General features: G+C 41.1%; 1 protein-coding gene across 6 annotated transcripts in view; it reads left to right on the top strand.

Annotated features, from left to right (window-relative positions):
* larp1b (La ribonucleoprotein 1B) overlaps positions 1-25,345 on the top strand; it is a 118,017-nt gene that overhangs the window by 18,397 nt on the left and 74,275 nt on the right. For all 6 annotated transcript variants that reach the window (XM_034194888.1, XM_034194887.1, XM_034194886.1 and 3 more), the window contains 2 exons: positions 18,502-18,563; positions 23,248-23,304. In XM_034194888.1, the coding sequence (XP_034050779.1) occupies positions 18,502-18,563; positions 23,248-23,304 (119 nt within the window). The remainder of the gene's footprint in view (positions 1-18,501; positions 18,564-23,247; positions 23,305-25,345) is intronic.

Raw genomic sequence — 25,345 nt, 5'->3', positions numbered from 1 at the left:
TTACTGTTTTGTTTTCGGTTGCACGCACCGAAGCAGTCACGAAAAGTGCATTTTTTTTTTCCCCTGGTTCCCAGTGGACAAGGGAAGACAAAGCAAATGGGAGAGGTCGTGACAGTAAGTGTTAATCTACACACCTAGCAAGAGTAGCTGTGTTCTCTTGCCTGCAAAACTGCCTTGACACGTTTTTTGCTCCGGTCATAAACAAACTGCAACACATGTCCGCGTTCCACCGCATCGTCACACTTTTTCATTGCATTTTAACTTTGTTTGTCATGTAATTTGCCCAAAAACTCAGAGAAAGTACCATATTTCTGACAGATGTGGGCTGTCCCTGGATGCAGAAAAATTGTCTCATACGTCATATTTTAGCCTACCCGTTTAGCGCCCACCCTCAAACGAGACTGCGGTGCCCAGTTGGAGTAAATGGGTATAGAGCATGAATAAATGGACTGGGACAGTACAGTTAAACTGTCTTGTCCAAGGACAAAAATGGATAATGTGACTGGGAATCAAGCGCGGGCCTATATGGGGAGGTCAACTCGTATCCCACTACTTGCTTTGCCTGCAGTATGGAGTTCTCAGAAACTTAGTACTGTATCAGGGGAAACTCACTGAGTAAAGACACCTAGCCAGCTCTGAAGGAGTTGTAAGTTTTTTTGGTGATAATTGTTGAAACTGTGTATAGTAGAGTTTTGTCTCTAGCATCATCATGTGGAGAGGAACAGAAAGATTTTCTTAAAAAGATTTGAGGTTTTTTTTCTATAGTTTGCAAGAAGGCACGTGGGAGGACCTGATTCTTGACATATTCTAGTTTCTTATGTGAAAATCCATTTTGTGCCACTACAGACAGATTTACTGTAGAGTACCATACTGTTCGTATTTTCTAATGACTGATGTAAATGAAGTGTAAGCCATATTCAGCAACTTGGAAATACTTGTGTATTGTCCCCTGACTCGTCTAATGAAATGTGTAAACGTGATTATTTGTATTAAAAATACTTGTGTTGAGTTTGTCCAGATACTCATAGGCTCAGACAGTGGAGCTACAGTGTATACAAAGTCCATAAGTCTGACGTGTTCAGTGCAAAAAATGTTGTTAAACCCGTTGAATTAAAACCTTTGTGTTTATGAACAGTTTATAAAATTCTTAGTAAAGTGAAAAATTTTACAAGTTTACACATTTTCTAGTTCAAAAATATTGATAAAACACAAATATTTAAATTAACAGGGGATTTTATTTCAAATGCACATATAAAAAAAATGGTTATTTCTGGATTACAAGAAACCAGCTTTTTGGATTAACATTCGTGATATAGCTAAATACAGGGATGAAAAATCTCCACTTTTTTGCCAGTTGCCTGGGTCATTTTTAAGATCATTGATAGCAGCTTCCATCGCTGAATTTAGTGTTTTTTACATCAGGCAGCTTGGGCAGCTATTTCAGTAAAGGGTCCTCTGAGTTTTCGAGCCATGAGTGCGCTCATAATTCTCTCGCAGTCGGACATTCTGGAACTTCCTAGCCAGAAGCGAGCCGCCATCTTTGTTTGGGGGAATTGAGCGACTTTGCTAATATCGAAAGCAGCACAAAAATGCTCAAAAGTTGTTGTGTTCCGGGATGTACAGCCAATCAAGAGTTATGCCTAGTGGCAGTAATATACCATCTGAGAAATGGCTCGCTGCAATCAACAGGACCGTTGTAAACACAGATGGAAGTATCTGGCCCATTTCATCTGGTAAGTACTTTTTGTGTTAATATTTATGATTTATGAATTGAGGTTGTCGTCAAGATCCGTTCACAATTTTCAACAGTTTGAAAATACTGACAAAGCGCCAGCTACAGAAATGAAGTTGGATGACGGTTAAACAGTGTCTCCGAAAGTCAATGTAAGTCCAGATTTCTTGTTTTGTTTTGGCTTTGGTGTCCTTCGTTAGTGCTGTGTGACTGCGGATTAACTGATACAATTATTAATATATTCTTATATATAAAAAAGAACACTCACGAGCACTCTTGATGAAGTATGTGTAGACGTCTTCATAATCAATTTCTGGTCATTGTTTAGGATTGTCTAACCAGTTGTCTGCAATAATCTTATCAATCAATCAATTTTTTTTATATAGCACCAAATCACAACAAACAGTTGCCCCAAGGCGCTTTATATTGTAAGGCAAGGCCATACAATAATTATGTAAAACCCCAACGGTCACAACGACCCCCTGTGAGCAAGCACTTGGCTACAGTGGGAAGGGAAAAACTCCCTTTTAACAGGAAGAAACCTCCAGCAGAACCAGGCTCAGGGAGGGGCAGTCTTCTGCTGGGACTGGTTGGGGCTGAGGGAGAGAACCAGGAAAAAGACATGCTGTGGAGGGGAGCAGAGATCGATCACTAATGATTAAATGCAGAGTGGTGCATACAGAGCAAAAAGAGAAAGAAACAGTGCATCATGGGAACCCCCCAGCAGTCTACGTCTATAGCAGCATAACTAAGGGATGGTTCAGGGTCACCCGATCCAGCCCTAACTATAATCTTTAGCAAAAAGGAAAGTTTTAAGCCTAATCTTAAAAGTAGAGAGGGTGTCTGTCTCCCTGATCTGAATTGGGAGCTGGTTCCACAGGAGAGGAGCCTGAAAGCTGAAGGCTCTGCCTCCCATTCTACTCTTACAAACCCTAGGAACTACAAGTAAGCCTGCAGTCTGAGAGCGAAGCGCTCTATTGGGTGATATGGTACTACGAGAGATAAGATGGGACCTGATTATTCAAAACCTTATAAGTAAGAAGAAGAATTTTAAATTCTGTTCTAGAATTAACAGGAAGCCAATGAAGAGAGGCCAATATGGGTGAGATATGCTCTCTCCTTCTAGTCCCTGTCAGTACTCTAGCTGCAGCATTTTGAATTAACTGAAGGCTTTTTAGGGAACTTTTAGGACAACCTGATAATAATGAATTACAATAGTCCAGCCTAGAGGAAATAAATGCATGAATTAGTTTTTCAGCATCACTCTGAGACAAGACCTTTCTAATTTTAGAGATATTGCGTAAATGCAAAAAAGCAGTCCTACATATTTGTTTAATATGCGCTTTGAATGACATATCCTGATCAAAAATGACTCCAAGATTTCTCAGTATTACTAGAGGTCAGGGTTATTATATGGTTATTTTCAGATTTCTGCCAACTCCAGCTTCTTTTTGTATCGATTCTGTGCCTCAGTGGCAAATTCTCTTTGTACTGATACATCATCAAAAACAAACTTGGAAGTAGAGAGACAACGAACTTGGTGGACGTGCTCACGTTTCCCCCAAACAAAGATGGCGTCTAGAAATTATGGCATGTGTGATGTCATGCCGACTGTGAGAATCATTCTCATTTTTTTCATGCTAAACCTTAGAGAGCTTACGTCTGTGAGTAATACTTACCTTTTTATGTTAAACTGACCCGTTATTGTAAGACCTACAACTGGCATATAAGGAAAGTAGTGGAAGTCCACTGAAAGAGGGAGGCTACGGCTGCATCCGGTAAATTAGGAGCTCACAGTGTGTAACCCAGCCTAATGTTATCTCCCAGAGAAGCTAACCTACGTCATACAGCCAAACATGAGCTGCACTGAAAGCCCAACTCTCACCATTAAAAGCCCCTTTCACACCGGGCTTGCATACAGTTGCATTGTGATGCGTATGGAGTACGCTGGAAAATTGCACAGATTTGGCATTGTCCCTGTGTAGGCTGGTGTACGGTCGCATATGGTTGCTTTCCTAGTCTTGATTACAGTTGCGTATGGTTGCTTACTGTATGCTTACTGTCACGTATGTAGCCCTCGCTGCTATTTTTCTGCCTCTCACAGTCCACTCATGCCTACTTTTTGTTTTTTTTTTTTTGTTTGGGGATTGTGGAAATGCACTCTGTTCTCAAAACGGTACATGAAAAGCAAATGACACTCACATTTCCAGATGTACAGGGACACACTCCTGCCTCCTTAGGGCTCGCAACATCAGATCACAAAGTTCAGGGTCTGTTGTGTGTCCCCAAAAATGTAGAAAATGTTCGCCTTTTAAACTCTCTAGCATACTTAAACATCCTGTTTTTGTGTGTGTGTGTGTGTGTGTGTGTGTGAGAGAGAGAGTGAGACGGCTCATTAAGCAGTTTTATGAACACACAGCTGAGGAATCATTTCATCACACACTCGTGCACCGGTTCGATTAACTGTTCTGAGCACTCAAACGTATGCCGGCTCGATCACCTGTTGTAAGCACGCACAGGCACTGCATGCTGCCTGCGTGGATCATGCAGTCACACACATGCACACTGGCTCGATGATCTGTTCTGAGCATGTGCGGAGAACCTTGTAAATACAGATGCACTTCAAAAACTTCCAGTAATGGAGCTGAGCACCAAAATCTGAGGTCCAGATGGGAGAAGAGAACGTCTTTGCTCTTCAAAATGTGAGGAGAGTTTCTCCAAAAACTCCACCAAGAGGCAGAAGCTGCAGAGGAGCAGTCACATAGTCAGTGAGGATGTAATTAAATGTTGAACTAAATTAAAAAATGATTTCATCTAGAGGTTTATGTCACATTGAGAAATCCTAATTAACAGACATACTGCAGTCATTGTTGCATCATCTCCTGTTGTGTTTAGAGTAAATATTTATAGAACCTCACTGGGCACATTTGAAATCATTGTACCTAGGGATGCACCGATCCCACATTTTTTCACTTCCGATCCGATCCCAATACCTGAATTTTAATATCTGCCAATACAATACTATTCCTATACCAGAGCTCTGTTTGCTTTTAATAGTATTATTATCATTATTGTTGATTTTATATGAGGATATTTTGTAGCCCGTTATACAGTGTCATGATAAGGATTTTCTTAAAAAGAAAGACCTAAAAGTTAAGCTACAATTTGCCAGAAGGTACATTGCAAGCAAGCCTAGATTTGATGTTTTGCTGAAAGAAATGAATACAAGTGGGGATATAAAATTCAAAACATGGACTATGCACAATTTCTCCAATCACAGCCAGAGAAGCCTATAATTTCTTCTGGGTTGTCTTGGTGTCTTTCTTCACTCCTCTTTTTCTTGAAGAGTCACTCAGTTTTGAGAACTGTCTACTCCACACAGATGTACCATAGAATGCCGTACTGTTTGTATTTCTTCATAATTGCAGGGATGAAAAATGTCCGCTTTTTGGTGGATTTCCGCTTTTTTGCCAGTTGACTGGGTCACTTTTTAAATCAGTATTGTTCAGTAGGAAGCATTAAGTGCTATGCATTTTGATCAGACAGGTTTTTGGCAGCTTTGGGGCCCTTGAAGCAAAGTTGTTTTTATTTCATTTTATCTTAATTTGTTCCATGCCAAAACCCTAAGGAGCATATGTCTGTGAGTAATATTTAACTTTTTATGTTAAACTGACCTGATATGGTCTTCTGAAAGAGTTGATAGACGTATTTTCTAACTTAAAATCGGGAGCGACGTTAACGCGTTAGCTTGTCTATGGCATTTTCAATGTTAGTATTAAGCTGTTCGCATCTCAGCACGTTTATGTGCATTTTTTCTGTATAATAATTAATGGCTCAGTGTTTGTTGTCTTAACAGAGTCAGATGTATTACAAATTTTTTTTTTCATTTATATATTAGCCTAAAAATAATGGCAACAACGGCAATAATAATAATAATAACTAATAATGTTACAATACAGAAATAGCATTTGTTTTATTTAGCTAAGTTTAATGACAGTTTGTTTCGGTCAAACCATATTTTCAATTTGTTCATTTCTTAAGTGATTTCCTCCAGAACTATCTGCCAACCTAGAAAACCGATGCATCCTAGTAAGGGCAGAATACTACTGGAGTGATTTTGAATAAGGAAAGTTTTTTTTTTTTTTTTTCTCACCAAAATGGGTACTGCACTCACTGCAATTTATTGTTTGTAATAGCCAGCGATTGTATTTCAGAGTTTCTAGAATTCCAAAATTTTCGGTGGGGGGAGAGATCATTTTGGGTTCCAGCTTTTTTTTCCCACCCCTTTCATCCCTGTAATTGATGTAAATAAAGTCCTGGACATATTCAATGACTTGGAAATGTTCATGTATCCATTCCCTGACTTGTCTGAAGAAAACGGGTAATAAAACTGATTATTTACAGGTTTTTTTTTACCAGTGTTCCATTACTTATGCAGCCCATCATCTTGAAGTCAATTCAGTTAATTCAGTTCAGTTTATTTAATTTATATAGTGCTAAATCACAACAAAGTTGCCTCAAGGCACGTCACACAAGTAAGGTCTAACCATACCAACCGCAAGAGCAAGCATACAGGTGGCAGTGGTAAGGAAAAACTCCCTCTGATGATTTTAGGAAGAAACTTCAAGCAGACCAGACTCAAAGGGCTTTCCCTCTGCTTGGGACATGCTGCCGACATATACAGGAAATTTTGGGAGTCCATGCCAGTGCACAGGATGGGAGGCTTGCAGAAGTAGACACCACTCCCATCTCTGGATGGAGCCGCACCTCAAACAGAGAGAAAAAATCACAGGCACCAGAAAGACAACAAATACAGTATAATTTGTCAGCATTAAGCAACAACAAAAACAGAACAAATACTAAGGTGATCGCCAGCCACTAGCCCTAAGCATCACTACAATGATGAAGACCCAGAGGTTGAGGCTGCCGTTTACTCATAAATTAATTTAAAAGGGTAAAAAGCATAATAACATACTATGCCAGTATGCTAGCCATACAAAAGGGAAAATAAGTGCGTCTTAAGTCTGGACTTGAAAATCTCTACAGAATCTGACTGTTTTATTGATGCAGGGAGATCATTCCACAAAGCAGGGGCACAATAAGAGAAAGCTCTGTAACAAGTGGATTTTTTTTTATTTACCCTGGGGACATAAAGTAGTCCTGCACCCTGAGAACGCAGAGCCCAGGCCGGTACCTAGGGTTTAAGTAGGGAGGTGCTAGTCCGTGAACAATTTTATAGGTTAGTAGGAGAACCTTAAAATCTGATCTCACAGGGACAGGAAGCCAGTGAAGAGATGCCAAAATGGGTGTAATGTGGTCAAACTTTCTGTATTGGAACCCCATACTGATACTGGATTGGATTGACCACATCCAACTCAGCCACATGGGGTGTGCAGCCAGTACATTCTGAGTGCCGGTCCCAAGCCCGGATAAATGAGGAGGGTTGCATCAGGAAGGGCATCTGGCGTAAAACAAGCCAACCCAACTATACAGACTCAGAATCAAATTCCCATACAGGATCGGTTGCGGCCCGGGTTAACAACATCCGCCACTGGTGCTTTGCCCAATAGGGTGCCGGTGGAAATTGGGCTACTGCTGGGCGAAGACGACAACGAAGAAGAGGAGGAAAACGTTGCCACGAACAGCGGGAGAAGAAGAAAACTAGAGGGGTGGAAATGAGAGTGGGGACTTTGAATGTTGGTAGTATGACTGGTAAAGGGAGAGAGCTGGCTAATATGATGGAGAGGAGAAAGGTAGACATATTGTGTGTGCAAGAGACCAAGTGGAAGGGAAGTAAGAGCAGGAGCATCGGCGGTGGGTACAAGTTGTTGTACCATGGTGAGGACAGAAAGAGAAATGGTGTTGGGGTCATTTTAAAGGAAGAGTATGTTAAAAGTGTGTTGGAGGTTAAGCGAGTGTCTGACAGGGTGATGAGTGTGAAGTTGGAAATTGAAGGGGTGATGATGAATATCATCAGTGCATATGCCCCACAGGTAGGTTGTGAGATGAAGGAGAAAGAAGATTTCTGGAGTGTGTTAGATGAGGTGGTGGAGAGTGTGCCCAAGCATGAAAGAGTGGTGATAGGAGCAGACTTCAATGGGCATGTTGGTGAAGGGAACAGAGGTGATGAGGAAGTAATGGGTAGATATGGTATCAAGGATAGGAATGGGGAAGGACAGATGGTAGTTGATTTTGCAAAAAGGATGGAAATGGCTGTGGTGAATACCTACTTTAAGAAAAGGGAGGAGCACAGGGTAACATATAAAAGTGGAGGAAGGTGCACACAGGTGGACTACATTCTTTATAGGAGATGCAAGCTAAAATAAATCACTGACTGTAAGGTGGTAGCAGGAGAGAGTGTCACTAGACAGCATAGGATGGTTGTTTGTAGGATGACTTTAGAGGTAAAGAAGAAGAAGAGAGTGAGAGCTCAACAAAGGATCAGATGGTGGAAGCTGAAGGAGGAAGACTGTTGTGTGAAATTTAGCGAGCAGGTGAGAGAAGCCCTAGTTGGAGGGGAAGCAATTTTGGACAATTGGAAGAGTACTGCAGATGTGGTGAGGGAGACAGCTAGGGCAGTACTGGGTATGACATCTGGACAGTGGAAGGAAGACAAGGAGACTTGGTGGTGGAATGAAGAGGTCCAGGAAAGCATAAGGAGAAAGAGGTTGGCGAAAACGTTTTGGGATAGTCGGAGAGATGAGGAAAGTAGACAGGAGTACAAGGAGATGCGGCGTAAGGCGAGAAGAGAAGTGGCAAAAGCAAAGGAAAAGGCATATTGCGAGCTGTACAAGAAGTTGAATAGTAAGGAAGGAGAAAAGGACTTGTACTGATTGGCCAGACAAAGGGACAGAGCTGGAAAGGATGTGCAGCAGGTTAGGGTGGTAAAAGATGCACATGGTAATGTGCTGTCAAGTGAGGAGTGTGTGCTGAGAAGGTGGAGGGAATATTTCGAAGAGTTGATGAATAAAGAAAATGAGCGAGAGAAAAGGCTGGATGATGTGGTGAGAGTAAATCAGGAAGTAAAAGAGATTAGCAAGGAAGAAGTGAGGGCTGCTATAAAGAGGATGAAGAGTGGAAAGGCAGTTGGTCCAGATGACATTCCAATGGAGGCATGGAAATGTCTAGGAGAGATGGCAGTAGAGTTTTTAACCAGATTGTTTAATAAAATCTTGGAAAGTGAGAGGATGCCTGAGGAGTGGAGACGAAGTGTGCTGGTTCCTATTTTCAAGAACAGGGGTGATGTGCAGAGCTGCAGTAACTACAGAGGCATAAAGCTGATCAGCCACAGCATGAAGTTATGGGAAAGAGTAGTAGAAGCTAGGCTTAGAAAACAGGTGAAGATCTGTGAACAGCAATATGGTTTCATGCCGAGAAAGAGCACTACAGATGCAATGTTTGCTCTGAGAATACTGTTGGAAAAGTACAGAGAAGGACAGAAAGAGTTACATTGTGTGTTTGTGGACTTAGAAAAAGCTTATGATAGGGTGCCAAGAGAAGAGTTGTGGCATTGTATGAGGAAGTCTGGAGTGGCAGAGAAGTATGTTAGGGTAGTACAGGACATGTAGAAGAATAGTGTGACAGCGGTGAGATGCGCAGTCGGAATGACACTCATTCAAGGTGGAGGTGGGATTACACCAAGGATCAGCTCTGAGTCCTTTCTTGTTTGCAGTGGTGATGGACAGGTTGACAGATGAGATCAGACAGGAGTCCCCATGGACTATGATGTTTGCAGATGACATTGTGATCTGTAGTGAGAGTAGAGAGCAAGTTGAGTCTAGTCTGGAGAAGTGGAGATATGCTTTGGAGAGAAGGGGAATGAAAGTCAGTAGAAGCAAGACTGAGTACATGTGTGTGAATGAGAGGGAGCCCAGTGGAATAGTGCAGTTACAAGGAGTAGAAGTGGTGAAAGTAGATGAGTTTAAATATTTGGGGTCAACTGTTCAAAGTAATGGAGAGTGTGGTAGAGAGGTGAAGAAGAGAGTGCAGGCTGGGTGGAGTGGGTGGAGAAAGGTGGCAGGAGTGATTTGTGACCGAAGAATATCAGCAAGAGTGAAGGGGAAAGTTTACAAGACAGTAGTGAGACCAGCTATGTTGTATGGTTTAGAGACAGTGGCACTAACAAAAAGACAGAAGGCAGAGCTGGAGGTGGCAGAGCTGAAGATGTTGAGATTCTCTTTGGGAGTGACAAGAATGGACAAGATTAGGAATGAACATATCAGAGGGACAGCTCAGGTGGGACGGTTTGGAGACAAAGTCAGAGAGGCGAGATTGAGATGGTTTGGACATGTGCAGAGGAGGGACCCAGGGTATATAGGGAGAAGGATGCTGAGGATGGAGCCACCAGGCAGGAGGAGAAGAGGGAGACCAAAGAGGAGGTTCATGGATGTGCTGAGAGAGGACATGCAGGTGGTTGGTGTGACAGAGGAAGATACAGAGGACAGGGTGAGATGGAAACAATTGATCTGCTGTGGCAACCCCTAACGGGAACAGCCGAAAGACAAAGAAGAAGATTGACCACATCCCTAATTGTACCCTGTGTCATTATTCAGCAGCCATTCCATATTTGAAATTTTACACTAATTCATATAAAACATCAACTTTTGTTGGTGGTGTATGTTTTTAATGAATGATTGGATTGATCTCGTCCGGGGATAGCGATTGAACACAAATGTGGATCAGTACGCTTTTGCTTTTAGGTTCATAGTTCTGAAGAAAAAGGTAAATTAACCAATTCCATGTACAGTGATGAAGGTTTTCTGGAAATGACCAGAAATCTGGGTTTTTATTCGCATGGTGAACATTTACGGGGTTATTTTTTATACCATACGTCAAAATCCATTCATTCAGTTCCACACCCAAACAGTTGGTGGCAGTAATGCTCCCCCCCAATAAAACAAGTCTGTACATTTCAGAGTGGCCCTTTATTGTGGCCAGCCTAAGGCACACCTGTGCAGTAATGCTGTCTAATCAGCATCTTGATATGCCACACCTGTGAGGTGGGATGGATTATCTCTGCAAAATTGAAGTGTTAATCCCCAAAACGTGAATCATCTGCAAACTGTTAATTGCAGAATGTGAATACTGAAAAATTGTCTCACAAAACGATAGGGGTGCCGGAATAAATTGATTAACGTCTGAATCGCTATTCTTATTTATTAAGATTCTGAATCAATCCAAAATGTCCAAGAATAGATTTTAAAAAGCATTTTTTAAAACATTTTCTTGCTTATTCACTGCGTGTACTGTTTGTCAGGCAATGGCCTCCGTACTGCAGCATCCCAGCGAGGGGAGGGTCCGGCGTGCTTCAAACATTCGTGAGCTGCAGCTTAGCATGGCCGACGAAGAGGTAATTTAGCCAGCACCATCTTTGCTGAAGGCAAATGTTTGGGCGCATTTTGGATTTTATTATTTGCTGTGTAAGAATGAGCTTGACATGACTTATGCAGTGTGCAAAATCTGCAAAATCAAAGTCAAGTACTTAGGAAACACTTCAAATCCGCAAGCCCATGCTACGCCATCACCCGGAGCTAAAAGAAGAGGAACAGCAGTTTCTACCAACTACTCAATCAATCAGTCGACTTTTTTTTATATAGCGCCAGATCACAACAGACAGTTGCCCCAAGGCGCTCTATATTGTAAGGCAAGGCCATACAATAATTATGAAAAACCCCAACGGTCAAAACGACCCCCTGTGAGCAAGCACTTGGCTACAGTGGGAAGGAAAAACTCCCCTTTAACAGGAAGAAACCTCCAGCAGAACCAGGCTCAGGGAGGGGCAGTCTTCTGCTGAGACTGGTTGGGGCTGAGGGAGAGAACCAGGAAAAAGACATGCTGTGGAGGGGGGCAGAGATCGATCACTAATGATTTAATGCAGAGTGATGCATACAAAGCAAAAAGAGAAAGAAACAGTGCATCATGGGAACCCCCCCACAGTCTACGTCTAAAACAGCATAACCAAGGGATGGTCCAGGGTCACCTGATCCAGCCCTAACTATAAGCCTTAGCAAAAAGGAAAGTTTTAAGCCTAATCTTAAAAGTAGAGAGGGTATCTGTCTCCCTGATCTGAATTGGGAGCTGGTTCCACAGGAGAGGAGCCTGAAAGCTGAAGGCTCTGCCTCCCATTCTACTCTTGCAAACCCTAGGAACTACGAGTAAGCCTGCAGTCTGAGAGCGAAGCGCTCTAATGGGGTAATATGGTACTACGAGGTCCCTAAGATAAGATGGGACCTGATTATTCAAAACCTTATAAGTAAGAAGAAGAATTTTAAATTCTATTCTAGAATTAACAGGAAGCCAATGAAGAGAGGCCAACACGGGTGAGATATGCTCTCTCCTGCTAGTCCCCGTCAGTACTCTAGCTGCAGCATTTTGAATTAACTGAAGGCTTTTTAGGGAACTTTTAGGACAACCTGATAATAATGAATTACAATAGTCCAGCCTAGAGGAAACAAATGCATGAATTAGTTTTTCACCATCACTCTGAGACAAGACCTTTCTGATTTTAGAGATATTGCGTAAATGCAAAAAGGCAGTCCTACATATTTGTTTAATATGCGCTTTGAATGACATATCCTGATCAAAAATGACTCCAAGATTTCTCACAGTATTAATAGAGGTCAGGGTAATGCCATCCAGAGTAAGGATCTGGTTAGACACCATGTTTCTAAGATTTGTGGGGCCAAGTACAATAACTTCAGTTTTATCTGAGTTTAAAAGCAGGAAATTAGAGGTCATCCATGTCTTTATGTCTGTAAGACAATCCTGCAGTTTAGCTAATTGGTGTGTGTCCTCTGGCTTCATGGATAGATAAAGCTGGGTATCATCTGCGTAACAATGAAAACTTAAGCAATACCGTCTAATAATACTGCCTAAGGGAAGCAAGTATAAAGTGAATAAAATTGGTCCTAGCAAAGAACCTTGTGGAACTCCATAATTAACTTTAGTCTGTGAAGAAGATTCCCCATTAACATGAACAAACTGTAATCTATTAGACAAATATGATTCAAACCACCGCAGCGCAGTGCCTTTAATACCTATGACATGCTCTAATCTGACTGAAACTCTTCAAATAGACCATTCCTCTGCAGATGATCAGTTAGCTGTTTTACAACTACCCTCTCAAGAATCTTTGAGAGAAACGGACGGTTGGAGATTGGCCTATAATTAGCTAAGATAGCTGGGTCAAGTGATGGCTTTTTAAGTAATGGTTTAATTACTGCCACCTTAAAAGCCTGTGGTACATAGCCAACTAACAAAGATAGATTTATCATATTTAAGATTGAAGCACTAAATAATGGTAGGGCTTCCTTGAGCAGCCTGGCAGGAATGGGGTCTAATAAACATGTTGATGGTTTGGATGAAGTAACTAATGAAAATAACTCAGACAGAACAATCGGAGAGAAAGAGTCTAACCAAATACCGGCATCACTGAGAGCAGCCAAAGATAACGATACATCTTTGGGATGGTTATGAGTAATTTTTTCTCTAATAGTCAAAATTTTGTTAGCAAAGAAAGTCATGAAGTCATTACTAGTTAAAGATAATGGAATACTCAGCTCAATAGAGCTCTGACTCTTTGTCAGCCTGGCTACAGTGCTGAAAAGAAACCTGGGGTTGTTCTTATTTTCTTCAATTAGTGATGAGTAAAAAGATGTCCTAGCTTTACGGAGGGCTTTTTTATAGAGCAACAAACTCTTTTTCCAGGCTAAGTGAAGATCTTCTAAATTAGTGAGACGCCATTTCCTCTCCAACTTACGGGTTATCTGCTTTAAGCTACGAGTTTGTGAGTTATACCACGGAGTCAGACACTTCTGATTTAAAGCTCTCTTTTTCAGAGGAGCTACAGCATCCAAAGTTGTCTTCAATGAGGATGTAAAACTATTGACGAGATACTCTATCTCCCTTACAGAGTTTAGGTAGCTACTCTGCTCTGTGTTGGTATATGACATTAGAGAACATAAAGAAGGAATCATATCCTTAAACCTAGTTACAGCGCTTTCTGAAAGACATCTAGTGTAATGAAACTTATTCCCCACTGCAGGGTAGTCCATCAGGGTAAATGTAAATGTTATTAAGAAGTGATCAGACAGAAGGGAGTTTTCAGGGAATACTGTTAAGTCTTCTGTTTCCATACCATAAGTCAGAACAAGATCTAAGATATAATTAAAGTGGTGGGTGGACTCATTTACTTTTTGAGCAAAGCCAGTAGAGTCTAATAATAGATTAAATGCAGTGTTGAGGCTGTCATTCTCAGCATCTGTGTGGATGTTAAAATCGCCCACTATAATTATCTTATCTGAGCTAAGCACTAAGTCAGACAAAAGGTCTGAAAATTCACAGAGAAACTCACAGTAACGACCAGGTGGACGATAGATAATAATAAATAAAACTGGTTTTTGGGACTTCCAATTTGGATGGACAAGACTAAGAGACAAGCCTTCAAATAATTAAAGCTCTGTCTAGGTTTTTGATTAATTAATAAGCTGGAATGGAAGATTGCTGCTAATCCTCCGCCCCGACCCGTGCTACGAGCATTCTGACAGTTAGTGTGACTCGGGGGTGTTGACTCATTTAAACTAACATATTCATCCTGCTGTAACCAGGTTTCTGTTAGGCAGAATAAATCAATACGTTGATCAATTATTATATCATTTACCAACAGGGACTTAGAAGAGAGAGACCTAATGTTTAATAGACCACATTTAACTGTTTTAGTCTGTGGTACAGTTGAAGGTGCTATATTATTTTTTCTTTTTGAATTTTTATGCTTAAATAGATTTTTGCTGGTTATTGGTGGTCTGGGAGCAGGCACCGTCCCTACAGGGATGGGGTAATGAGGGGATGGCAGGGGGAAAGAAGCTGCAGAGAGGTGTATAAGACCACAGCTCTGCCTCCTGGTCCCAACGCTGGACAGTCACAGTTTGGAGGATCCAAGAAAATTGGCCAGATTTCTAGAAATGAGAGCTGCTCCATCCAAAGTGGGATGGATGCCGTCTCTCCTAACAAGACCAGGTTTTCCCCAGAAGCTTTGCCAATTATCTATGAAGCCCACCTCATTTTTTGGACACCACTCAGACAGCCAGCAATTCAAGGAGAACATGCGGCTAAACATGTCACTCCCGGTCCAATTGGGGAGGGGCCCAGAGAAAACAACAGAGTCCGACATTGTTTTTACAAAGTTACACACCGATTTAATGTTAATTTTAGTGACCTCCGATTGGCGTAACCTAGTGTCATTACTGCCGACGTGAATTACAATCTTACCAAATTTACGCTTAGCCTTAGCCAACAATTTCAAATTTCCTTCAATGTCGCCTGCTCTGGCCCCCGGAAGACAATTGACAATGGTTGCTGGTGTCGCTAACTTCACATTTCTCAAAACAGAGTCGCCAATAACCAGAGTTTGATCCTCGGCGAGTGTATCGTCGAGTGGGGAAAAACGGTTAGAGATGTGAATGGGTTGACGGTGTATACGGGGCTTCTGTTTAGGGCTACGCTTCCTCCTCACAGTCACCCAGTCAGCCTGCTTTCCCAACTGCTCGGGATCTGCCAGGGGGGAACTAATGGCGGCTAAGCAACCGTGGTCCGCACCGACTACAGGGGCCTGGCTAATTGTAGAATTTTCCACAGTGCGGAGCCGAGTCTCCAATTCGCCCAGCCTGGCCTCCAAAGCTACGAATAAGCTACACTTATTACAAGTACCGTTACTACTAAAGGAGGCCGAGGAATAACTAAACATTTCACACCCAGAGCAGAAAAGTACGGGAGAGACAGGAGAAGCCGCCATGCTAAATCGGCTAAGAGCTAGTAGCTACCCTAACCTAGCGGATTCCTAAAAACACGCAAAGTGAATAATGTGTAAATAATTTAGAGGTGATTCAGCAGAAGGAGTGCTTTAGTTAAGGCACCAGACAGACCATAAAGCAGCAGCACACAAGTGCTACTTACCAGCACTTCACTAAACTGCCAGCCAACTCTGAACGAGCAAAGCAGATAAGTAAATTTACATCTTTAGAATCACTTGATTAACCTTCTAAAGCTGCATTTTCTTAAACATATATACATTTTTTAAGTAATATAAGTATTTCTCAGCTCTTTCAATCAAAAATCGATTCTGAATCGAATCGTCACCCCAAGAATTGGAATCGAATTGAATCGTGAGTTGTAAGATTCACATCCCTACAAAACGAGAATGCGGGTCTCATAAAACGTGAATATGATATATAAATCGTTCAGATCAATATAATTTTTCCAGCTCAGATGACGGCTCATATGGATAAAAATAAGGTTGTAGCTTGTTGTCTACCTTCCTGAGGTTAGAAACTGTTTGTTTATCTGCAACGTTTCTCTTAAGATTATTGAGCTATTTACATGAGGGGGAGGTTTCTGTCCTTTGTGAGTTTGACAAGTGGGCTTTGTTTTTCTGCAACGTTTCTCTTAAGATTATTGAGCTGTTTACATGAGGGGGAGGTTTCTGTCCTTTGTGAGTTTGACAAGTGGGCCGTCACAGTCAAACTCCTCACCTGACACTGTCCCCGCATTGGGACACACCCAGTGGGACTGGGCGCTTGACACCAGAAGTGACAGCTGCTTGGATCACTTCCTCAGGCTGTAGTGACCCCCACCAAAAAAAAATTTTTTTTTGCAGTGATAGAGTTTGCTATCAAGATTTCCTGCAGTAATTGATCTGTAAACTGAAATCCATAAACCGCTTAAACTGAGAACTTAAAAAATTATGTTTAAGAAAATGCAGCTTTAAAAGGTTAATCAAGTGATTCGAGATGTAAATTTACTTATCTGCTTTGCTCGTTTGGAGTTGGCTGGCAGTTTAGTGAAGTGCTGGTCAGTAGTTGGCAGAGACCGCTGCTCCCCCTCTTTCAGCTCTGGGTGATAGCGTAGCATGTGGGCTTGCGGATTTGAAGTGTTTCCGAAGTACTTGACTTTGATTTTGCAGATTTTGCACACTGCATAAGTCATGTCAAGCTCCTTCTTATGCAGCAAATAATAAAATCCAAAATGCACCCAAACATTTGCCTTCAGCAAAGATGGTGCTGGCTGAATTAGCTTTTCGTCCGCCATACTAAACTACAGCCACTGAACTCTGCAGCTCAGGACTGTTTGAAGCACGCCGGACCCCCCCCCCCCCCCCCCCCCCCCGTGGGGACGCTGTAGGACGGAAGCCGTTACCTGACAAACAGTACACGCAGCAAGTAAGCAAGAAAATGTTTTTAAAAAATGCTTTTTAAAAATCTATTCTTGGACATCTTTGAGTTCATTTCATGGAAAAATAGGAGCAAAAACAAACGTGTTGCATTTATTTTTGTTCAGGGTATTTTCCACATTTCAATTACAATGTTGAGTATTCTTGAAAATTAAAAGTTCACTGTTCTTTGAAAGGTGGTACTTGAATTTTTATGCTACATTATCATTATTTCAATTGCATAAAATAGTCTTACAACAGTGTTGATACTACATTATTATACTATACTATCATTTACTGTTACTTTCTGAGTAAGTTCCTTCTGCTGCTCCCTTGTTTTCATTTGGGGTTGCTACAGCAAATCCAAAGTGAATCTGCATGTTGAATTGGCACAAATTTTACGCTGGATGCCCTTCCTGACACAACTCCACATTGCATGGAGAACTGTGGCAGGGGTGGAGTTTGAACCGGGAACCTTCTCCACTGAAACCAAGTATACTAACCACTTGGCCACCACCCCTGCCCTTCTGAGTCATTACATAGTCCGGGAACATATATCATCGTGACAGGCCAACTCTTGAATAGTAAAATCTGTTCTGGCTCAGAAACAAAAATCACTCACAAGGTAAAGAGATTACACTGTGTGCAGGTGAAAGTGTAAGTATGTGAAAAAAGAAGCTAGAAGGGAAAACCAGTGCAGCAGCAGGAATTTGCATTTCCCTTGATCTGTAGGGCACGCCCACATAGCACACTCCAAACACTAGTGTCATCAGAAAGAAGTGTGCATGCTAGCTCACCTGCTCCAGGTGCTGTGCACATATAATGTTTCGAGCCATAGTCAAAGCTTAATAGAGTGGCTTTGCTGAAATTGAAATGTCACATAAATTAGAATGGTTTATACGTATGTGTGACCAGGAGGCGCTATATTTAAGTATACGGTTCTGAGGAGTCCACAGGCATCATTTTACAGAATCACCAGTGCTGTGGGTGGCTGTCAACAACTGTTTTGATAATCTGTTTGTCTTTTTGAGTTTTTTGTAATCTACATTGTTTTCAGCTTCTTTAATGGGATTGTTTTTGATTTATTTTACGAACAGCTTTTCTTATATCTGGCAATAACGTGAATATCTTTGGGCTATGAACAAAATAAGACCTTTGAAGGCATCACTTGTGTTCTGGATAGCAATGATCTCTTATCAAGGCGACCACTCTCTGCAGAATGATAGGAACGGTTAGGCTGCGTGGAGCCACTCCCACCCTACAGCTGCCTGTGGCAAGCACCACGTACACCACTGGCTGTGTGGACGTCAACCTCAACTAGTGGCCCATTCCCTGGGAGAGGATATATATTCTTAACGTACTTGCCACACTTCTCAAAAAGTTGCACAAACACAACAACCTTGCAGACTGCTCTAGTGTTTACTCCAGTGCTAGAAACCATTAATTGTCTTCACTGGTGTCAAATTCTGTTTAAAAGATCCAAGTCCTTTGCTGTGGGTCTGTTCTGTACGGTGTAATAATGCTAGGTTTATTTATTGATTTTTATTTATTGATTCTGTATCTGCAGATCAGCAAAATGCTCTGAAAGTCATCCGTGCCAGCAAGCCCCGAATCAGAAAATCCAGCAAGGTAATGCTGATTTTATTTTCTAAGCTTTCTGTGATCTTAAGTTTCATGAAGTATAAGATGTCTAAATACTCAAAATGGAAAATTTGGTATTATTAATCAAATTGATATTGTGGCCCTGCAGTAACATTAATACAGTATGTGTTGCTGCATTAGTCTGTGTAATGTCTGAGCTGATTTATTCTGCTTTATGTGAGCTTGAGATGTGACAAATAATGGTTGATTTGGAGTGTCATTACTTTTACCTGTAAAGAGACACATGATTACATGCTCACTGCAGCTTTTGCCATGTACTTATATTCAAAGTGAGAAATTTACATTTGCCATGAACCATGTGTTAGCTGCTTTCTGGTACTTTTGTTTGCTTTACCAACCTGTTTTCCCAGATTAGCAATTTAAAATGAATATCTTTGGGGGAATGAAAAATTATAAAAAATTATGTGATTGACCAAAGCTTTTCTCTTCATACAGCAATGTGGCATTTTCATGGAAAAGGTTACAAAAATTACCATTTGTGTCGTTAAACAAATCTTCACGAAAGGACATTTCTTTAATTTGATCATTTGATCCTGGAATATCATAAGTGGAAATTGAATCAAAACCCAATGAATGTCCCAGGCCTCCCTGTAAATGTCAGAGATGTGAAATTTTTGCGTAATTGTGGATTTCCACACTTCAGTGTTGCAGCAGATCACAATTGATCCTTTATCCATATGCACTGCCCCTCCAGGGATTGACACGCATGTAAACTGCAGATTAATTGCAAAGTTGACATAAGTGTGATTTCATGAAAATTCACTTTTAAAGTGATGACTGTGTTAATTTGTATGCAGTTGCGATAGAAATCACAGAATGATTAAAAGAAACGCCACAGTTCAGCGCTCGCACAGCCTGTTTAAAAAAAAAAAAAATCTGCCTCATGGAGAGATGAACTCCTGCTGTCACGTGCTCACGCAACCTCATCCTCCACACAGACAAACAAGCTCAAGCACTTCTATATCCTAGAGTCTCTTAATGGAGAGAGTAGCAACATGACAATTAAAGAAAGTGGTCATGTGACTCATGGTGCCATCTTGGGGCCAAAATAGCATTCACTGTTAATCTATCTGCATCTAAAGCCAGCTATTTTATTTATTTAATCGCTGAAAATGCTGGGTTGCTGTGCATTTAGATACACAAATAGACATCGCAAGGGCTTCAAGATGCACAGATTTGGGAAAATACTCAGCTTTGTGGGATGGAAACGACATCGTCAAAGTTTTGAGAGGTAAATTTATTGTTCAGTCCTGCGTACAGTAAAACTCACCTAAACTGTCATCGTATAAACCGGATATTTGCAGACACCGGACCAAAAAAGTCCCAATGTTTTTGTATTGTTTGCATGTAATAAACACCGTATATAACAGATTTTGTATAACCGACTTTTCGCTCACCTCTGATAAAATGTCCCATCTGATCACAATGTATTTCCATTAAAAACCGCTCGCACATAGGACCAAAGTCATTTCTGTGATTAAAGAACGGCTGTTTATTTTTTTACACCGTGCTCACACTCGGAGCCTGATGTGAACCTGTTAAATCAAACACAGCAAAAGGCTGTGATTTGACACTTTTCTGCTTTCACTCCTTCGTCTGACATCATATTTTAATACTTTTTGCAGTGCGCTCGCTGATTACATTTTGATAATGGATGAAATATGTTTGGCAGAAAAAAAATTTCAGAGGAAGTTTTGACCCAGTCATTAAATGAGGCGCAGGTTCCAATTCAGGGTTCCCCATAGATGTTTGAAAAAAACTTACTTAATTTGTACTTTGAAAGAATTGATTAAACTGCAACTAAATAAATCATCATAAATTGTAAATTTGATAGCTTAACTATTTTTAAACTTATCTGAACAGTCATGGTGTAAACCGGATGTTTTTGTATTGTTTTCTATTTATTAAGCACTGTATATATCGGATTTTGTATAATGGGTTTTTGCTGACATCGGATAAAATGTCCTGTTTGATTTCAATGTATTTCCATTAAAACCCCTGAACAGTCTGGATGTGCAGAGGTACAAATTAAGGTTCAGCGCTGACACTCACCGATTTGAGGAAAGTGGGACCGGAGTCATCTCTGTGATTAAAAGCCCGACCTTTTTTTTTCCCACACCATGCTCAGACACGCACCCACAGCCTGATGTGCACCTACTAAATCAGACAGAAAATGCTGTGATTTGACACTTTTCTGCTTTTGCTTCTTTGTGTCCCATCATATTTTAATAGTTTTTGCAGTGCACGCACTGATTACATTGCATCTTTGGTTATAGGAGGATCAATCAATCAATCAATTTTATTTATATAGCGCCAAATCACAACAAACAGTTGCCCCAAGGCGCTTTATATTGTAAGGCAAGGCCATACAATAATTACGTAAAAACCCCAATGGTCAAAACGACCCCCTGTGAGCAAGCACTTGGCGACAGTGGGAAGGAAAGGAGGCAATGGATCAGCAATTGAAAGGACGCATGAGACTAAGTTCCTAGGTGTTACGATTGACGAACAGTTGACATGGAAACCTCACATAGAGCTTGTCAAAACAAAGGTATCACAAACTGTAGCAGTGTTACATAAGGTTAAATATTTTCTTAATAATAGTGCTTTGTTTCTGTTGTATAATTCACTGATTTTACCATATTTCAATTATTGTATTGAAGTGTGGGGAAGAGCTTGCAAAACATATATTGATTCAATTTTTCTTTTACAGAAACGTGTTATTCGAGTCGTTACCGGAAGTGGATTCAGGGCCCACACTAACCCAATATTTATGCAATTACAAACACTAAAATTTAATGAATTGGTTGAATATAATTTACTTAAAACCATGTATAAAGCTCACCAAAAAGTGTTACCAGATAACTTGCAAAACAGGTTTAAAAAGAGAGAGAGCAGATACAAATTAAGAGCAGATGAAGTTTTTTCAAAATTAAAATTTAGAACAAAATCGAAAGAAAGATGTATATCAATTCAAGGAGTTGATTTATGGAACAGCCTTGATGGTAGTATAAAAACTTCCAGGTCCATTCATATGTGTAAGAAAAGTGTGAAAGAATCTTTATTGAACAGATATGTTACTAATGTATAGCAGAGAAGCTTTGTGTTATTGATTGAATGTTTTGAAGTATCTGTGTTCAGCAGCACAACCTAACTGGAACAGTTACTGTTTATTTAGATGATAGGGGGCAGACATTATAAGCTTTTGCTTCTTTCTGTCCCTTTTTATTCATGATATCTGTGTTAAATGCGTGTATGTATGTATGCTGCATTCTTTAACGAATGAAATAAAAATAATAAATGAAAAAAATGAAAAAGTGTAGAGGGGGTCTGGTTTGGGAACCACAGAATCTCGTCTCTGCTGTTTGCGGACGATGTGGTTCTGTTGTCTTCGTCAAATCAGGACCTTCAGCGTGCACTGGGGCGGTTTGCAGCCGAGTGTGAAGCGTCCGGGATGAAAATCAGCACCTCCATATCCGAGGCCGTGGTTCTCGACCAGAAAAAGGTGCTTTGCCCTCTTCAGGTTGGTGGAGTGTCCTTGCCTCAAGTGGAGGAATTTAAGTATCTCGGGGTCTTGTTCATGAGTGAGGGACGGATGGAGCGTGAGATCGATAGACGGATCGGTGCAGCATCTGCAGTGATGTGGTTGCTGTATCGGACCGTCGTGGCGAAGAGAGAGCTGAGTAGGGGAGCAAAGCTCTCGATTTACCGATCGATCTATGTTCCGATCCTCACCTATGGTCATGAGATTTGGCTCATGACAGAAAGAACGAGATCGCCAGTACAAGTGGCCGAGATGAGTTTCCTCCACAAGGTGGCTGGGCGCTCCCTTAGAGATAGGGTGAGGAGCTCGGTCACTCAGGAGGAGCTCGGAGTCGAGCCGCTGCTCCTCCATGTCGAAAGGAGTCAGTTGAGGTGGCTCTGGCATCTTTTCCGGATGCCCCCTGGACGCCTTGTTGGAGAGGTGTTCCGGGCACGTCCCATTGGGAGGAGACCCCGGGGAAGACCCAGGACACGCTGGAGGGACTACATATCCCGGCTGGCTTGGGAACGCCTTGGGGTTCCCCCAGAGGAGCTGGGGGAGGTGTGTGTGGATCGGAAGGTCTGGGTGGCTTTGCTTGAGCTGCTGCCCCCACGACCCGACTCCAGATAAAGCGGAAGAAAATGGATGGATGGATGTTCTCGTTGCTTCCACGTTTTATCTATGATGACATCATACATAATATCATCATAGATACGTGAATTACGACGATATCGATCTGGGATCAGATCGGTCCCATCCCTAGACTTCACACACGTTTTGGTGAAATGTGTAGTTGGAAAAAAATAGACTTTGAAATGCTTTAGCACAAATATACTTGTATGTATAACTTATGGCCTCAGCTGTAACTCTTGTCTCTCTAACCTTGAGCTCCTATCAGCCAGTCCAAACTTACATTTACAGCAGAGACTCATCCTCTTTATCATTGTTGTGTCCCTACAGACTGACTTTTTCCTTCCCTGTTTTCTGCTTTCTCAAGAAATTGTAGTCTTTACTTAATTAGTCACTGAGAAAATTATTCATGAGTCCAACCAGCAGGAATGAACTCATCGACTTTAACTGTTGCTGTTGTTAATGTTGCTGTTCTTTCTGTCTTGCTTAATTTTACAGTCGAGTGATTTCAGTGATATCACAAATTGGCCCACGCCTGGTGAACTTGCTAAAGAGGTACAGTTTATGGGTGTTTGGGTCTGTATGTTTTGGTGTGTATGTATTTATTGTTGTTAAAGTTAAAATCACATTTAATGAAGACAGCTTGTTTTCTGGACATTATCATGGTGCAGCATTCACCTCTGAATAGTAAGTTGATAATCCCCCACGGCACATACACCTAGCATTTTTTCACTCCTAAAATTGCCTTAAACAAGTCACTGGTGGCACCCATTGTCACAGACCTCTCCCACCTTTCCAAAATGAGATTTCTCTAGATACAACATAGCACCGGCTTTCAGGTCTCTGTTGGAGGAGCCAAATATGCAGCCATATGAGAAATAATCTCTGGGCATTTGCCATCATACCAGCAACATTAAATAATTAACACCCTGTACTGGGCTTTCTATGACTGGGGGAAAAAAAGTCCCACACATATAAAATAGATCAGCAGTTTTTTCTTTTTTTAATCATTTCTGTGATGAGGGGAGATGTCACATAACCGCTGTCTGGTCCCATGGAGTCAGTTATGTTCTCAGCAGTTGAACTCTTATATCCACACTGGATTATACCAAAGGAGAAGCTATAATTATATTTATTCATTCATATATTAATTCATTTTCTGTACCCGCTTATACAGTTCAATGAAAACACACGATTGTCACCATCTGAAAGCAGAAAGGAGACAAGCCTGACTGTGGAAACCGTTGCAGAATCTCCTTACAGTCATAAATTATTTTAATTACTAATCAATCAATTAATAATTAATCAAAGATTAATTATTATTGATTAATTACTAGTATCATTAACAATAAATTACTAATCAATTAATTATTAATACTGTGAATTATTATTATTGTTATTATTATAAATTACAAATTAAATTAATTAACATGACGTGATTGCAATGCGTCAAAGAAATATACGACTTCTTCTATTTCTTTGCATTTACGCAGAAAGGCGAGAAAATAAAAAGAGCAAACAGGCTACTGCAACAAGTTGCATTTCGGTTGCCATGTTAACAAACAGTGAAGACGGTAGTTTGACACCGGCAGTTTTTTTTTTTTCTCCTAAGGCGGAGGGGTGTCTCAATTCATAGGGCTAGAGGCGTACCCCTTCACCTTACCCCTTGTTTTAAAGGGGTAGGGGTAGGGCCAAGGGGAAGGGGTACAAAAGAGAATTGAGATTGGGGGTAACTATTGTACCTTGCCTTCATCGACTTGAAAAAAGGCGTTCGACAGTGTGTCACGTCTGGAGAAATTCATCAAGATGCTGAGGCTTCTCCACGGTGACATGTCCTCCGGAGTTCTGGTAAATGGCACAAATACTGAAGCCTTCAATGTTCAGTCAGGAGTAAAGCAGAGCTGCGTCGTCATCCCTACACTCTTCATCTTTGTGGCAACAGTCCTCCACCTGATCAAGGACAAGGTGCCACCGCACATGGTGTACAGAATGGATGGAAAGCTCTTCAGTCTGAGTCATCTGAGAGCCAAGAAGAAAATTACTACCGCTTTGCTCCTGGACTTCCAGTATGTCAACGACGGTAGAGAGTGTGTCCTCCTTTATGAAAAAAGGTCTTCAGAAATTCCTTGAAACCTTCAATGAGGCTATTAGAGGCGAGATTCACCCTAGACATGCCATTGGTTTATGGCAGTTATCGACACATACGGACAAACACAATCACATTCTCCCATTCTCCATTCGATTTTATGATTCTAAAAAGCACAAAACATTTTTTAATAGTATCAGGTTTCTATTGGTTACCAGCATGGAGTCCTGAAACCTTTTTTTTTTTTTTTTTTTTTTTTTTTTTGTGGCAATCAGCTGGGTTTTTTTTTTTGTGTGTGTGGTGGTGGGGGGGCAGAAAATTATCACAGTACTCCGGTGCATACATTTTAGTCTTAAATTTGCACTCCCTAAAATATTTCATGAAAAGTTGAAGTAAATGGCATTAAATAGCGTAAAATGACGTAATTGGTTCTTTCCCTTATGATGATGGGATGACGAGAGCATCACTAAACAGGAGGCTTGATTGATGTGTCAGAGATCACTCTGCCTA

The sequence above is a fragment of the Thalassophryne amazonica genome, chromosome 19 (assembly GCF_902500255.1).
Source record: "Thalassophryne amazonica chromosome 19, fThaAma1.1, whole genome shotgun sequence".
NCBI lineage: Eukaryota > Metazoa > Chordata > Actinopteri > Batrachoidiformes > Batrachoididae > Thalassophryne > Thalassophryne amazonica.
The sequence above is the reverse complement of the archived record's forward strand: the minus strand, read 5'-3'. Positions and strand labels throughout refer to the sequence as shown.